The sequence below is a fragment of the Orycteropus afer genome, unplaced genomic scaffold (genome assembly GCF_000298275.1).
Source record: "Orycteropus afer afer isolate SDZICR_OR568_19922 unplaced genomic scaffold, OryAfe1.0 scaffold00001, whole genome shotgun sequence".
Lineage (NCBI taxonomy): Eukaryota > Metazoa > Chordata > Mammalia > Tubulidentata > Orycteropodidae > Orycteropus > Orycteropus afer.
Window position 1 is genome coordinate 29,711,516 of NW_006921588.1, and position 14,519 is coordinate 29,726,034.

Below are 14,519 nucleotides of genomic sequence, written 5' to 3' on the forward strand. Positions count from 1 at the left end.
ATGCTATTCTGATTCCTAATTCTTTGTGTTTGTTCTTCTCTGAAAGGATTTGGGTCTTCTCTTTATTCTTGACATTTAAAATTTTCACAATACTGTTTCTTGGTGTACTTCTTTGAACCTGTGTGCTTGGATCAATCCAGAAACTGATGCTTTCCAGTGCTGTAAAATTTTCTTGAACTCTATCTTTGATAATTTCAGCTCCTTGGTTTTCTTATTATTTTTTTCTGGAACTCTCATTATTTGGGCCAAGATCTCCTGCACTGATTCTTTAATTTTCTTTTCTAATTTTTTTGGTCTTTGTGGAAAATTTTCTCAGCTTTTTTGGATCTATTTATTTTCTCTTTCATTTCCAGCTTTCAATACTTTTAATTTCCAGAAGCTGTTGTTGTTGTTGTTAAGTGTTCTCTTTTCATAGCTTACAGTTTTTAGGATATTAGTAATAGTTTCATGTTTGTATGTGAATTTTGTTTCCCTCCTGCTCCTTGGATTGTCTATTTCTTATAGTTCTTTTTACTTTTTGTTTATATTTCTTATCTATGCATTAGTTCCTTGAACACTTGGAAAGTGTGTGTGAGTAGGCAGGGCTTACTGATTAAGGGGTTTTACACTAAGATGACCTGGAATCATTTCTCCAAGGAATTTGTGACTTATTATTGGTAGGAATTATCTGTGGTGTATATTTGCTCTTGGATTTCATTCATATTTAATCTTCATTTCTGAAACTACTTTTATTTCTAATGTTTTCCTGTGTTCTTTTACCTTATTTTATTATTATTTTTTTAAAATATGATTTATGATGATATTTCCTGTCTTCAATCATTTTCATAAATTTTTTTTTTTTTTTTTTAGTTTATTTTGAAATAGTAGGTTACAGTTTTATATACCTACTTTGTAGATAATATGTTCCTGGTATGCTTTTATTATCAGGATATTATTCAGCACCTTATTCTTGTTCTAATAACTTTGTAGGATTGATCTATATTACTTTCTGTTGCTCATGTTCTGTGAAATTGGTTTTCCTAAACTTGTAGAAGGAGATGTGGTTTGGGATGGCTTTTCTCATGAAATTCCCTTGGCTGCTGTTTTTAACACTTCAAAACTGCAGCCTCTAGTTTCTGAGATTTCCAGGCTCTGTCCCCTTCCCCACTTTGGTTTGAATATTCCCTTTCCTTTATCTCTATTATACTTGTTGTATTCAATTTTGCTTCCACACCTCATTGTGTGACCTTGTTAGGAAAGGATTCATTTGAATATTTGCTAGAGGTTAGACTGTTCCAGCCTATTCAGACCTCACTGTAGACTCCTTGCACTTGTATACCCACTATTGGAAAGGGTAAAAACCCTTCCATTTACAGCTTCTGTACTTAAATATCCATGCTGGTTTTGCTGAATATCTGTTGCTATTTTCAAAGTCTTTTGTTCTCAGATATATCAGACTCCCTGTTTCTTTCTGCTTCCTCCCATACTAATGATACTCTAATGATACTGTGCAAGGCTTGTGGGTGTTAGTGATTTGTTACCACCTGTTTTTTGAGGGGAATGGGAGAAATTCATGGATATTCCTTGTTACCTAGTTTTGTTGTAAATGTTCAGTGGGGTTGTGGTTTACTGTCGAGTTTTGTGCATTTTTATGTGGGGATTTAGGGGTGCTCAAAAATTGCCACTGCCTTTGTTGTGCTGGAATCTTTCTAATTTATCATTTCGTAAGTGCTGTTAATGATATTCTTTGTTTCAGGTTTCATAATCTTGCCCTAATTAGATTATAACTTTCTTCTGCGTGTACTTGAATTTGATAATCAGTCCAGATGCTGTCCTGTGTTTAAAATAGCTATATAGTGCCCAGCATAGTAGTAGATATCAGAAGGAAGATTGGGCAATCTACTTCCGTAATGATACTGACTCAGAAACCCAAGGAGGGGTTACTATGAGTCAGATCCGACTCGACGGCAGTAAGTTTGGTTTTTGGTTTATAGTACTGGACATGTATGTAGTAAACATTTTATAAATGTTGCCAAATTAAATTTATGGCTCAGTCATCAGTTTGGAAATTTATCTATGGGTAATTTATTGGCCAATCTATAAACTTTAATAGTCGGATTAGCTGCTAGCCTTACAAATGGAAGGGAAGGATAGGAATATTAATAGAACTGCCTATACATGAAGTTAACTCTTGTATCATAGATGGCCAGGCTCTGGTCTAAGCATTCTTAGAAGACATTGATCTAATGTACTAAGGGTTATGAGTCGGGGCCAACTCAGTGACAAACAACAACAGCAAAGGGTAAAAAAAAAAAATCAACAAAATGATAAGCCTCATAAAAGACTAAGCCAAACAAACAAAAATCCTCAAGCTGCGATTTGTTAGTTTGAAGAAGGCATGGTGTGTGTATGGGAGATGATGGAATCTGTTAATATTGTGAAGGTAATTGAGAAACATGATGCTTTCACTTGAAGCATTAGTTTTATACATTGAGTAGTAATTTTAGGGATCTTCCTAATAATAGCCCAATTCCTTTGCTCTTAAATTTGGTGTCCCGAAGAATTAGGTAACACAAGTCAATAACTGAAATGTAGCAGAACTTTATTGATTTGATAAACTTACTAAGATATTTATAGGGTAAAGAGCTTGATATTTCTTACTTTTACTTCATATGGCTTCCTTGCTTAAAAGAATCATGCTTTATTTTCATTTCTATAAATAAGTTTACTTTGTATATGGTTATTTAATAATTGCTTTTAATTTTTACCTTTAAATTTTTTTAACAGGCCTCAACAAATAATGAAAGCTCCAATCACAGTTTTGGAAGCTTAGGATCTTTAAGTGACAAAGAATCAGAGGTAAGTAATTTCATCTTGGCTATGGTGCTATTAAAGTGAAATCTGGAATCACCTTTTTTAATCAAATAGGTGTTTTTGTTCTTTTAAATCTTCATCAATCGTGCTAAAGTTTAATGCTTTTTAAGTGTCTCGGAGTGTTTTGTTTTGCCTTACAAAATAATACTCAGATGGAAGATTCTTTTTGGCAAAAGAAAGAAAATATCATTTCTTTGTTATGTAGCTGAACTTGTACATTAGTGGTATAAATGTTCTTAATAGATCATTATTACCCATTCATAATTCTATGAGATGAAGTTGGTTTTGAAGTACTTTGTTTCACAGTATTCTATTATTTCTTGTTATGCTTCCCTCCTTGTTTGATCCTAAGTAAGGGTTGTATATTTTCTGTGGTATAGATACACATGTTTTTTCTTATTTGAGGATTTCTTGTGGAATCCTTATTGGTTTTCACTTTCCATATTTAAAGAAATCTGAGGACTCCTCTCTTCCCTCCGCCACATGCCCACTTTCTAGCCTCACTTAGAAAATGTATGGAATTTTATGTAGGCATTTGGATCTATGGTATAGTTCACTTTGAGTGTGATATACTTGATGGCATCTTTTAAAAATGTATAGGCTGGAAGTTCTTTGGGTGTTACTATTCATTTGTTGATGCTACAACTTCACTTTTTGTGGAATAGCCTATAATATTTATCTCCTCAATTTATAGAGTTCTGCTTATTTTTTAATGTGTGTGTATGTGTGTTATATATGTTTTCCTTGTCGATGTTAACCTATTTCTGCTTCATCTATTTTAGTTTTTGTCTGTTTGAGTTAGTGTAGATATACCAATAAGCTGTTAGAACTCAGTAACTCTTAGACATTTGGTTTTGGTGTTTAGTGGATGGGGCAATCAAAGGTGGCATCTTCTCAAGTCCTGTGTTATATTTGAAAGCATCTAGGAATCTACAGGTAGACAGTTTTGTGCAGTTATATTCAGGCACCCTGACACTCCAGAGGAGTGTGGCATAGGGCTCTCAACTCATCAGGCTTTCCCTTCCAGAGAGACAACTGGCAGGCAGCTGAAAGGACTGTGCAAGTGACGGGACTTTATCTGCAGTAGGTTGGTTCCCTTGAGGTAAGCGTTAGTAGCCCCTGTAGTACCAGATTATCTCAGTTTAGTTTTCTTTCAAATTAACACATTTATATTAAGTCCTCAAAAACCATAGATTTAGATCTAGTCAGAGTGCAGTTTTTCAAAAATTGTATCAAGAATGTTTTCACTTTACATTTCCTGAGCTTTGGAACATTTCTTGATATCTTCACAGAATTGAGAGTATTTAGTGTTTTTGTAGCAATTTGTATGAAGGGCAATAAATAATTTAGATATTCTATTCCCTTTTATTTTCACCAAATCTGGTTTTGGTAGATTTTTAATAGTAAAATATAGTAAAAGTTAGGTCATCTATAATAGTTAAGATTTTCCATGTTATAGATTCAGTATTCAGAATTTCTTCAAAATAGTCTTTAAGAAAACTCCATTTTCCTTTTAAAAAAATATTACAAGGATTACTTTAGGCTGAATTTTTAGTTAAAATGTTGGTGTGGGTTTTGTTGTTGTTGTTTTCTAATTGACCATTTACAGTGGAATACAATTTGGCTAGCCAGTGGATGTACTTAGCTTTATTTGTATAGCATTTTTGACATTTTTGGCAACAATAGAAAATCTTGAAAAAATATTTTGGCTTTTGCTGTTAAATGCTGTATATTGCAAACATTTGCAAGTTAAAGGTTAAGTCATATGGCACAATATTTTGGAAATGACTCTAGATTATATATTTTCCTTAAGATTTGAAAAAGCAATTTTCCTGTTTATTTTGCATTTCTTTTCATTCAGAAGTTACTTGTCTGGAGAATGATTCCCAAGTTTTATCTCTATAGTTAGATACCTTGGAATAAGATTTCATATACATCAAGACTTCATATACATCAAAATAGGAGCTCTGGTAGCATAGTGCCTAAGGCACTCGACTGCTCACCAGAAGGCTGGTGGTTCAAACCCACCAGTCACTCCTCGGAAGGAAGGTTGGGCAATCCTACTTCCGTAGTGATACTGCCTTGGAAACCCAAGGAGGGAGGGGTCACTATGAGTCGGGGCCGACTCGACAGCAAACAACAACAACAATACATCAAAATACAAATATTCATAGATTTTAAGTAAAGTTGTTGGGAGTTGACAACTGTAGATAGAAATATTTCTGTTTTTCATAATATACCTAAGGGTACATACACCTACTAGTAAAATTTATGAAGAATCCCATTGTCTTCTGGTGTGATTTTATTTTTTTGGTAATTCATTCCATGGTTCTTCACATTTTTAAAAAATAATACTTTGTTTCTATGAACAAATAGTACTAAAGATTATACATTTTAAATAGCTTTCTACCACCCACCCCCACTCTGGAAGCAACTGCTCTCTTTTCATTCAGCTTTTCTTCTTGGTACATATTTCTGTATTTTAGTATAAATAATATACATATCCTATTATTCTGATTTATCAACTGGACTTAACCTGTTGACTTCCACTTAGGTATTATGGACATTTTTAGCCCCTTAATATCTCCTTTCTATATTTCATATTCTCCTTTGCAATATTCTTTTCAGACCCTGAGAACCCTCCTGTTTTCATCAATCCTCTTACTGTTAAAACTGAAAAACATCTGATAATCACTATTAAATCGAAAATCCAAAGCCACTGCTATTGACTTGGCTTCCAACTCATAGCGACCCCCATTGGGATTCCAAAGCTGTAAATCTTCACAGAAGCACACTGTCTCATCTTTCTTCCATGGAGCCACTGGTGGCTTAAACAACCGACCTGTTGGTTAGCAGCCAAAGGCCTTAACTGCTGTACCACCATGTTGTTGTTGCTGTTATTTGCCATCGAGTCGGCCCCGACTCCTAGAGACCCCTCCTTGGGTTTCCGAGGCAGTTATCACTACGGAAGTAGGATTGCCCAACCTTCCTTCCAAGGAGTGGCTGGTGGGTTTGAACCGCCAGCCTCCTGGTTAGCAGTCAAGTGCCTTAGGCACTATGCTACCAGAGCTCCTCTGTACCACCATAGCTCCTCCATAATGACCATCAGGTTGATTAAATCTACTTCAATTGAGTTCATAGTTATTATTTTATATATGAATTTGTATTTCATTTTTAAATGTAGATTGTAAAAAAGATTTCTCCTCTAGCTAATGAAATCATCTGGTTTGTAGGGGATTGGTTTTGTTTTGTTTTATATTACACTAGGCCTGCTCTACTGGCTCCAAAAATCAGTGTATTTTCAGTAAGCATTTATTGAATATCTGTTACTGTCAGAGGAGCTCTGGTGGCACAGTAGTTAAAGCATTTGGCTGCTCCCCCAAAGTTCAGCAGTTGGAACCTACCAGCTGCTTTGTGGAAGAAAGATGAGGCAGTGTACTTTCATAAAGAGTTAGAGCTTTGGAAACCTTACGGGATAGTTCTGCTCTGTCCTGTAGGGATTGTATGAATTGAATTGACTGGGTGATAGTGGAAATTTGCAGAGACTATATAACATGGGATGAAATCATTGGTCTAACAATTTATAGATTGTATATTAGTATGGGAGCTTTGGTGGCATAGTACCTAAGGCATTTGACTGCTAACCAGAAGGCTGGCGGTTCAAACCCACCAGTTACTCCTCGGAAGGAAGGTTGGGCAATCTACTTCCGTAGTGATAGTGCCTCAGAAACCCAAGGAGGGGTCTCTGTGAGTCGGATCTGACTCGATGGCAGTAGGTTTTTTATATTAGTGTATTCTAGTTCTTTAAATTTTTCAGTTTTGATTTCTAAAATGGTAAATATCGATAACACACATAAATGAAAGCTTCTGGGGGTCCTCTTCAATTTTTAAGAGTTGTGGAGGAGTCCTATAGAAGCCCTGGTGGTACAGTGGTTAAAGTGCTTGACTGTAAACTAAAGACTGGTGATTCACACCTATCAGCTATTCTGTGGCAGTCTGCTTCTGTAAAGATTTATAGCTTTGGAAACCTAATGGGGCAATTTTTCTCTGTCCTATAGCATCACTATGAGTCAGAATTGACTTGATGATGACAATGGGTTTTGGGTGTTTTTTTTTTTTTTTTTTTTTAAGAGTGGTCCTGAGACCAAAAAATTTGAAGACTTTTATTACAGATGAATTGATTCTGATTGTGTAATGTTAGGAAATGTTATAATTTAAAGGCAAGGGAAAAAGGTTTGTTGGAGAAAGAGTAGTAGCCTGAGGAGGGGGTAGATAGTAGGTAGAAAAACTGGAGAAAGTGAAGGAGGAGAATAGTAGACTCTGGTCACAGAACTCAATTAAGATATTGACTGTAAAAAGTGACCAAGAGTTTGTCACGTCATACTAGTTTTAGTGGATTAATGGGAGCAGGATGCCAGATTGTAGTCTATTAAGGAATGATTGGAAAGTGAAGAAATAGTGACAGCAAGTATTGACTGGTTTTGGCATAATCTTGAGAGTGAATGAAAGGAGATAGTGTGTAGAGTCTACAGGCTTGACATACTGTGTGCTATAATAGCAGATCTGTGATTGGGACAAGGAAAGTGCTAAAGAGAGAGGAGAAAATAGGAACAAAACAAAACACCTTTTCCTGGAGGAGGTATGAATGGATGAAATTTATAGAGCCTGGGTAGACAGGGTAGTCTTGAATTGTTGTTGTTGTTATGTGCCATTGAGTCAGACCCAACTCATAGCGACCCTCCTTGGGTTTCTGAGGCTATATAACTATGGAAGTAGATTGCCCCATCTTCCTTCCGAGGAGTGGCTGGTGGGTTTGAACCGCCAGCCTTCTGGTTAGCAGTCAAGTGCCTTAGGCACTATGCTACCAGAGATATCCTTTGCTCTGAACTGGGAATAAATGGATGAATTTATATGCTGGAAAATCTTTTCTCCTACTTCACAGTAAAATAGAGCTTATCAAATGGAAGGAAAGAAGCATGATTGGATTGTGGGTTTGAGAAAAATGATAGTTTATGTGAGACATGGGAAGGGGAGTTTACTGGAACATACATCCCTTATTTAAAGTCTTAGAATGCCTGAAAAAACATGGCCTGTGGGTCTTCTTTGCTGCCTTGTTTTATCAAAATAAAGAGAAGGATCCCATGTTTCTTGGCTATCAGTGTTTTCCAGTGTTTAGAACTTCCTTGACACTCTCCCTATGGATCTACCAACTTGTTCACCTTGCAAGACTCTTCCCTGTCTAAACCTAAAGACTCTCCTCCTCTACCTTCTCTAAATTCTGTGCAATTACTGTTCTCCTACCAACTCTGCCCCCAAGATACTAATATAAATTCTGTATCTTCTAGCTCATCTGGAATTTATAGTGATTATTAATGCCATAAACACTCCTCCTGCTATGTCTCCTTTTGGATATCCTACAATATATTTATCTGCTTTACTTTATTTCTTACTGAGGTTGGCATATTTGTGGCGGACTGCAAATATTGAATTGTATCATCTTTAATAATGCTAGAGAAACATCATGGGAGCTCTGGTAGTGTAGTGCCTAAGGCACTTGACTGCTAACCAGAAGGCTGGCAGTTCAAACACACCAGCCACTCCTCGGAAGAAATGTTGGGCAATCTGCTTCCGTAGTGATATTGCCTCAGAAACCCAAGGAGGGATCACTATGAGTCGGCCCCTCTTGACGGCGCATAACAACAACCTTTAAGTTAGTATTGAGTGCAAACCATTTGTACCATCTAGGGACCTTTAGAAGGAGCTCTGGTGGTGCAGTGCCTAAGACATTTGACTGCTAACTAGAAGGTTGCAGTTCAAACCCATCAGCTACTCTGCAGAAGAAAAATGGGGCAATCCACTTCCTTAAAAATTTGCTGCCTTGGAAACCCAATGACGGTTACTGTGAGTTGGAATCAACTCTATAGCACTGAGTTTGGTTTGGTTTGAGAGACCTTTAGAGAAGCACAGTCATATATATATCAACGTGTGCTTATATACAATATACTATATGATACTCTTGTTTGTAAGGTGATTGTTGTTGTTTGCCATCGAGTCGGCCCCGACTCATAGCAACCCCTCCTTGGGTTTCCGAGGCAGTATCACTACGGAAGTAGGATTGCCCAACCTTCCTTCCGAGGAGTGGCTGGTGGGTTTGAACCGCCAGCCTTCTAGTGAGCAGTCAAGTGCCTTAGGCACTACGCTACCAGAGCTCCCATAGTATTTCTATATAGTCTGAATTAGAGTTGCACATTTTAGAATATATTGTTTCCTCCTAGAAACACAGTTTTGTTTTCTTTCTCCTGGGTAGTTTCCAAGTTCTATAACCTCTACCCACTGACCTTAAAATGCTGTTATTTTCAATCTTTAGTGTATTTTATGCTTTTGTGTATTTAAGATTTTTAAGTTATGGGTACACAGAAGCTAGAACAGTGGTTGCATCTAGACATCTAAACTTAGTTCCACTTTCAGAAAATTGTAATTAAAGAAGAATATACTGATACAGAGTACAGTGTATAAATATGGTGCCTTGATTGACTTAATTTTACCACCAACATTTTTAAATGAAGGCCATTTTATTAAAGAAGATCTGATTACTCTTTCATTTGAACTATGTTTATACATATAGTCTTAGAACATAAATATATATTTTTCCCATTTGAGTTGAAGTTATGGTGTACCTCCGTTTTGATAAAGGTGGAAGAATATGTGTATCTGACACATTTGGGAAGCTTTACAGAGTATAAGTACCCATGCTCCCTGCTTGTAAATTCTGATAGTCTAAATAGTTTCTTACAGATCATGAAATTTTGAAATAATAATTCTGTAAGCCATTTATTTAGCAAACAAGAAAACAACTGTTAAATGTTTTCCCTTATAAAAGTGTTTGGTGTAGGTGCTGGCTGCTTTTAGAGCAAGACTCTTCTGCACTGATGAAAACAAGATTGAAAGAGAAAAATGCCAGATCATTTTAAAGTGGGACCTAATATAGTACCTGACCACTTTTATAGTACTTACACAAAGAACAAAAACAACAAAACTCACTGCTGTCGAGTTGGATGCAACTCATAGCGAACCCTCTTTGGGTTTCCAAGGCGGTATCTCTATGAAAGTAGATAGCTCGGTCTTCCATCTGAGGAGTGGCTGGTGAGTTTGAACACCAGACTTCTGGTTAGCAGCCAATTGTCTTAGGCACTATGCCGCCAGAGCTTCTAGACCATAGTATATATGCTCAGTAAATATTTCTTAAATGACTGAAATTAACATCACTTTAATTGCAGCATACTATAAAACTCACCACCATGGAGTCGATTTCGACTCATAGCAACCCCCTATGTGTTTCTGAGGTGGTAAATTTTTACTGAAGTAGACTGCCCAGTGTTCCTTCTGCGGAGTGGCTGGTAGGTTTGAACCGCCCGCCTTCTGGTTAATAGTTAAATGCCTTAGGCACTACACCACCAGAGCTCCTATGCAGCATACTATACAGGTAGTTTATATATGCCAGCTGTTTATTAGGCAACATTTCTCAGCCTCAAAGTTATTAACATTTTGGACCATGTATTTCTTTAAGGGTAGAGGTGCTGTCCTGTAGAATGTTTAGCAGCATCTCTGCTTCTACCTGTTAGATACCTGTAGAACTCACACCCTCTTCTTACCCCTTCTGTGATAACCAAAAATGTCTCTAGATATTGCCAAATGCCCTCTGGATTTGAGGGGCAAATCTCCCCTGGTTGAGAAATCATTCTATTAATGGACAAGATAAAATATATTTTTATAATGTTACCTATGGAGCTGAATTACAAGTCCTTAAATTTCACATCTCTAAAGATGGAAACAGAAGTTCAAAGAGGTTAATTAATCTACCCATAGTCACACAGAGAGTAATTTAACAACATAGTCACATTTCTAATTCCAAAGTGCCTGTCTTATTTTGAAGTGATGTTCTCAACTGTGCTATATACTCTCTCTATATAAGTTAAGTAGTATATAGTTCGTCTTATTAGTCAAATAAATGACCCTAGTTAGTCTTTTGGGGAAAAAAATGCCATTTTTTGGGAAATATTTACGTTTAAGATGATTTGTAGAAATCATGAAGTCTGCTGATCTGAAAAAATGTCTGGGTTAACAGCACTTCATGAATGTTTATCCAGATAAATGTTGCTTTTAGACTGAATTTTAAAGTCATTTAGCGCATGTTGGCATTACTGAGAAATTTGGTTGCACTGTCTTATTTTAGAGTTAAAAAATATTAGATACGTACATTTTATGTCAGCAGAACATAGGAACATTTTATTAATTTTCTTCAAGATTAATTCTCATTCTCTGAGTAACAATGACAACCTTTTGAACATTTTAAAACCAGTTTTCTGCTGTATGTCATAATTTGATCTTTAAATTTTGATGGAACATTATATAAAGATCATATTCTTAATTTTAGAGATTCTATAAAGTGGACTTTGTAGTAAATACATGACTTATTATGTACATACAATTTTTTCCTAATCCTTTTGGTCTATCATAATCGCTTTTGGAGCTTGTTAAAAATAATGATTCCATTGGTCTCTCTCTAGAAATGGTTAGATTGAAATGAGAACTGTAGCATGAGCTGTAAAGGAAGCTTTGTAAGTGTTTATGATGTATAGTCAACATTGAGAATCAATGCTAATAGATACATGATAGAGCAATTTCTTTTGAAATAAAACAAATCATTCTTTTCTGTTTATAAATGTAGTATTGCTATGTAGGGAACAACTGATGGGTGTGATTCAAATACACTTTTTTCCTGAATTAAAGACAAGAAGCATATTGGAAAATACATTTACAAAATAGAAAAGAAAGATTGAAATCTAGACTAGACTATATAAAGAATATCTAAAATGGATCAACAGCAAAATTGATAAGTAACTCAAAAAGTGAATAAAAGATTATTTTAAAATTTACATTAGGAAAATGAGAAATGACTATAAAAGCAAAAAAAAAAATGCTCAGCCTTACTAGCCATCAGGGAAATGTAAATTAAAACACAATGAAATGCCACTTTTTTGCCCATTAGATAGATCCTAAAAGATTTGTAGTCATTCTCATGCAATGTTAATGTAAGTATGGATTGAAAGTGCAATTTGGCAATATCTGTAAAACTTTATATGTGTGTATTCTGTGATACTGCATTTTGCATTTATACTTAAAAGTATCTATCTCAAAGAAATAATTGCATAAGGACATAGGGATTCTATAGGGATATGTCTACAGGAGTTTGTTATTCCATGATGAGTGCCACAGTGGGCATATAGTTAAGAAACCACTTTTCTGAATTTTACTATTTTAAATATTCTTAAAAGACTCTCATTTCCAGAATGAGTTATCTTGAAATGTCTCTTTTCTCACTCATTGCAGTTGCTACATATGATTTTATTCTAGTTTTCTTTTAATTTGAAAACTACTTACAAGATAATTTGAATAAAGGAGAAAGTTCACCTTTATTCTAACTTAATGGTATATACTATTTAACAAATGAAGCCTTAAATCAAAAGGAAAGCTACAGAAGGAAAAATACCAGGAAACAGTTATACTACATAAATTATAAGAAAATGGCAAACAAAACTGCTTTTCATCAATATTGAAGACTTAGTATGTTCCTTTTAAACATATGTGAATGCAAATTAAAATGGGCCCAAGTGTGAGGTAATTTTTTAAAAATTGAAAGTAAGAGTAATAAATTTAGCATTATATTTCGTTAGTTTGCTGATATGACTGGTTACTGTATTTTTATTAAAAGATTGAAAATCATTCTGGCTTAAAAAATGTAAGCTGACACACAGTTTAGGTTTACCTGAGAGAGCACACAATGTAGTTGAGCAGTTACAAAATTTCTTCTTTGGGTTTTTGTTTTTGTTTTTTTTTTTTAATTTTTATTGTGATTGGGGTGAAAGTTTACAGAGCAAATTCATTTTCCGTATAGCAGTTCATAGATGTTTTGTTTCATGACATTGACTGCAGTTCCCCACAGTGTAACAGCTCTCTTCCCATTTCTTCCCTGTAGTTACCTCTTCCCTGTGTTCTTCCCTTCTATGCACTCCTGCCTCTCCCCTCCCTGTGCAAACACTACCCTTCTATTCTCCCAGGACTGATTGATTGATTGATTGCTCCAGGGAATGTATCTATCTGATGGAAATGTTCACCCCATAGTCTGAGGGGTCTCTCACCAGGCTCTATCAGACCAGCAAATCTGGTCTTTTTTTTTTTTTTTTATGATTTTGAGTTTTGTGTTCCCCACTGTTCTCCCACTCTATCCAGGATCTCCTGCACAAATTAACACACACACACACACACACACACACCCAGTGTTTGACAGTGGTAACCAGGCACCATCTAGTTCTTCTAGTCTCATAGTCATATAGGCTGAGGATCACATAACATGGTCTGCTAGTTGGACTAATTGTTTACCTGCATCTTTGGTTTTCTTCATTCTTCTTTGCTCTGTATGAGGAGAGACCCATGGTTGCATCTAGATGGCCACTTGTCACTACTCACCAAAGTAGGATGTAGAGCATTGTATTTGTGTAGTATGTTACACCACCCAAATTTATTCTTCCTAGCACTCTACAGTCTTCGATATTACGTTACTAAATAGTAAAGATAATCCAGCAAAAAATAGACTACATTCAAATTGCTGATGTGTTGTTTTGGAGTTTTTAGAACACCAAGGAAATGTTCTTTAGTGATAGGATTCCAAAAAGTTGTTACATATGTAAACTTTATACTAAATTTTGAAATCAGCCATATAATAGAACTTCTTTTAGAAGTCAAAGGTTCAAGCAAACATTTCCAGTCAATTGTTCTCAATATGTAAATTTTGGCTATTGGGTAGGCTTACGTGTATTGCAGGTAATACCAGCTCATAATCATCCTAGAATTAGGATGTATACATTTCATGATAGGACTTACCTAAATGTAAATGGAATACAAAGGAAGGAAATTTTCACAGCACAATTTTGTTTTTCATGTAATGCATTTCTCTAACCTTTTTTTTTTTTTTTCTTTTGGTAAAAGGTTGGATGAAACAGGGTTATATATACAGTTGATGTTCTTGTAAAGAACATCTGTTTGACATTGAATGTTTTTTTATAAGGCTCCAGATTTTCCTTTCCAACTCAGCTGTTTTGATATGTGCCATTAAAGTAATAAAGGTATTTCTCCAGCATTTTCCTGTCTCGTAGCTAGTTCGATGAATTTTGCCTAGAAATAGGAGTAAAAATTGGGCATTGTTATTACCAGCTGTAGGCAGAAAGATCTGTTATACCACTTGTTTAAATCGTAGTGACTTGAATATGATACCTCAGTAACTATATAAATCATTGGGTAGCCAATGAGTTGTAATTTTGAAACCAATCCTTGGCTGAATTAATCTAGAGGAGAGGAAAAATCATTCTGACAAGTTTGAAGATTAAATATTTTGTTAGAGATATTGTTTATTCTAAAGAACTCTGGTGGCGCAGTAGGTTGGTGGTTCAAACCTACCAGCTGCTCCATGGAGAAAGATGTGACAGTGTTCTGTAAAAATTTACAGCCTTGGAAATCCTATAGGGTCACTTGTTGTTGTTGTTGTTGTTATGTGCCGTCGAGTCGGCCCCGACTCATAGCGACCCCTCCTTGGGTTTCCGAGGCAGTAT

At 35.6% G+C, this 14,519-nt stretch overlaps 1 protein-coding gene across 1 annotated transcript in view; it reads left to right on the forward strand.

The window, feature by feature from the left end:
• TLK1 (tousled like kinase 1) overlaps positions 1 to 14,519 on the forward strand; it is a 181,004-nt gene that overhangs the window by 91,324 nt on the left and 75,161 nt on the right. The window contains 1 exon segment of the mRNA XM_007944095.2: positions 2,767 to 2,838. Within this exon segment, the coding sequence (XP_007942286.1) occupies positions 2,767 to 2,838 (72 nt within the window).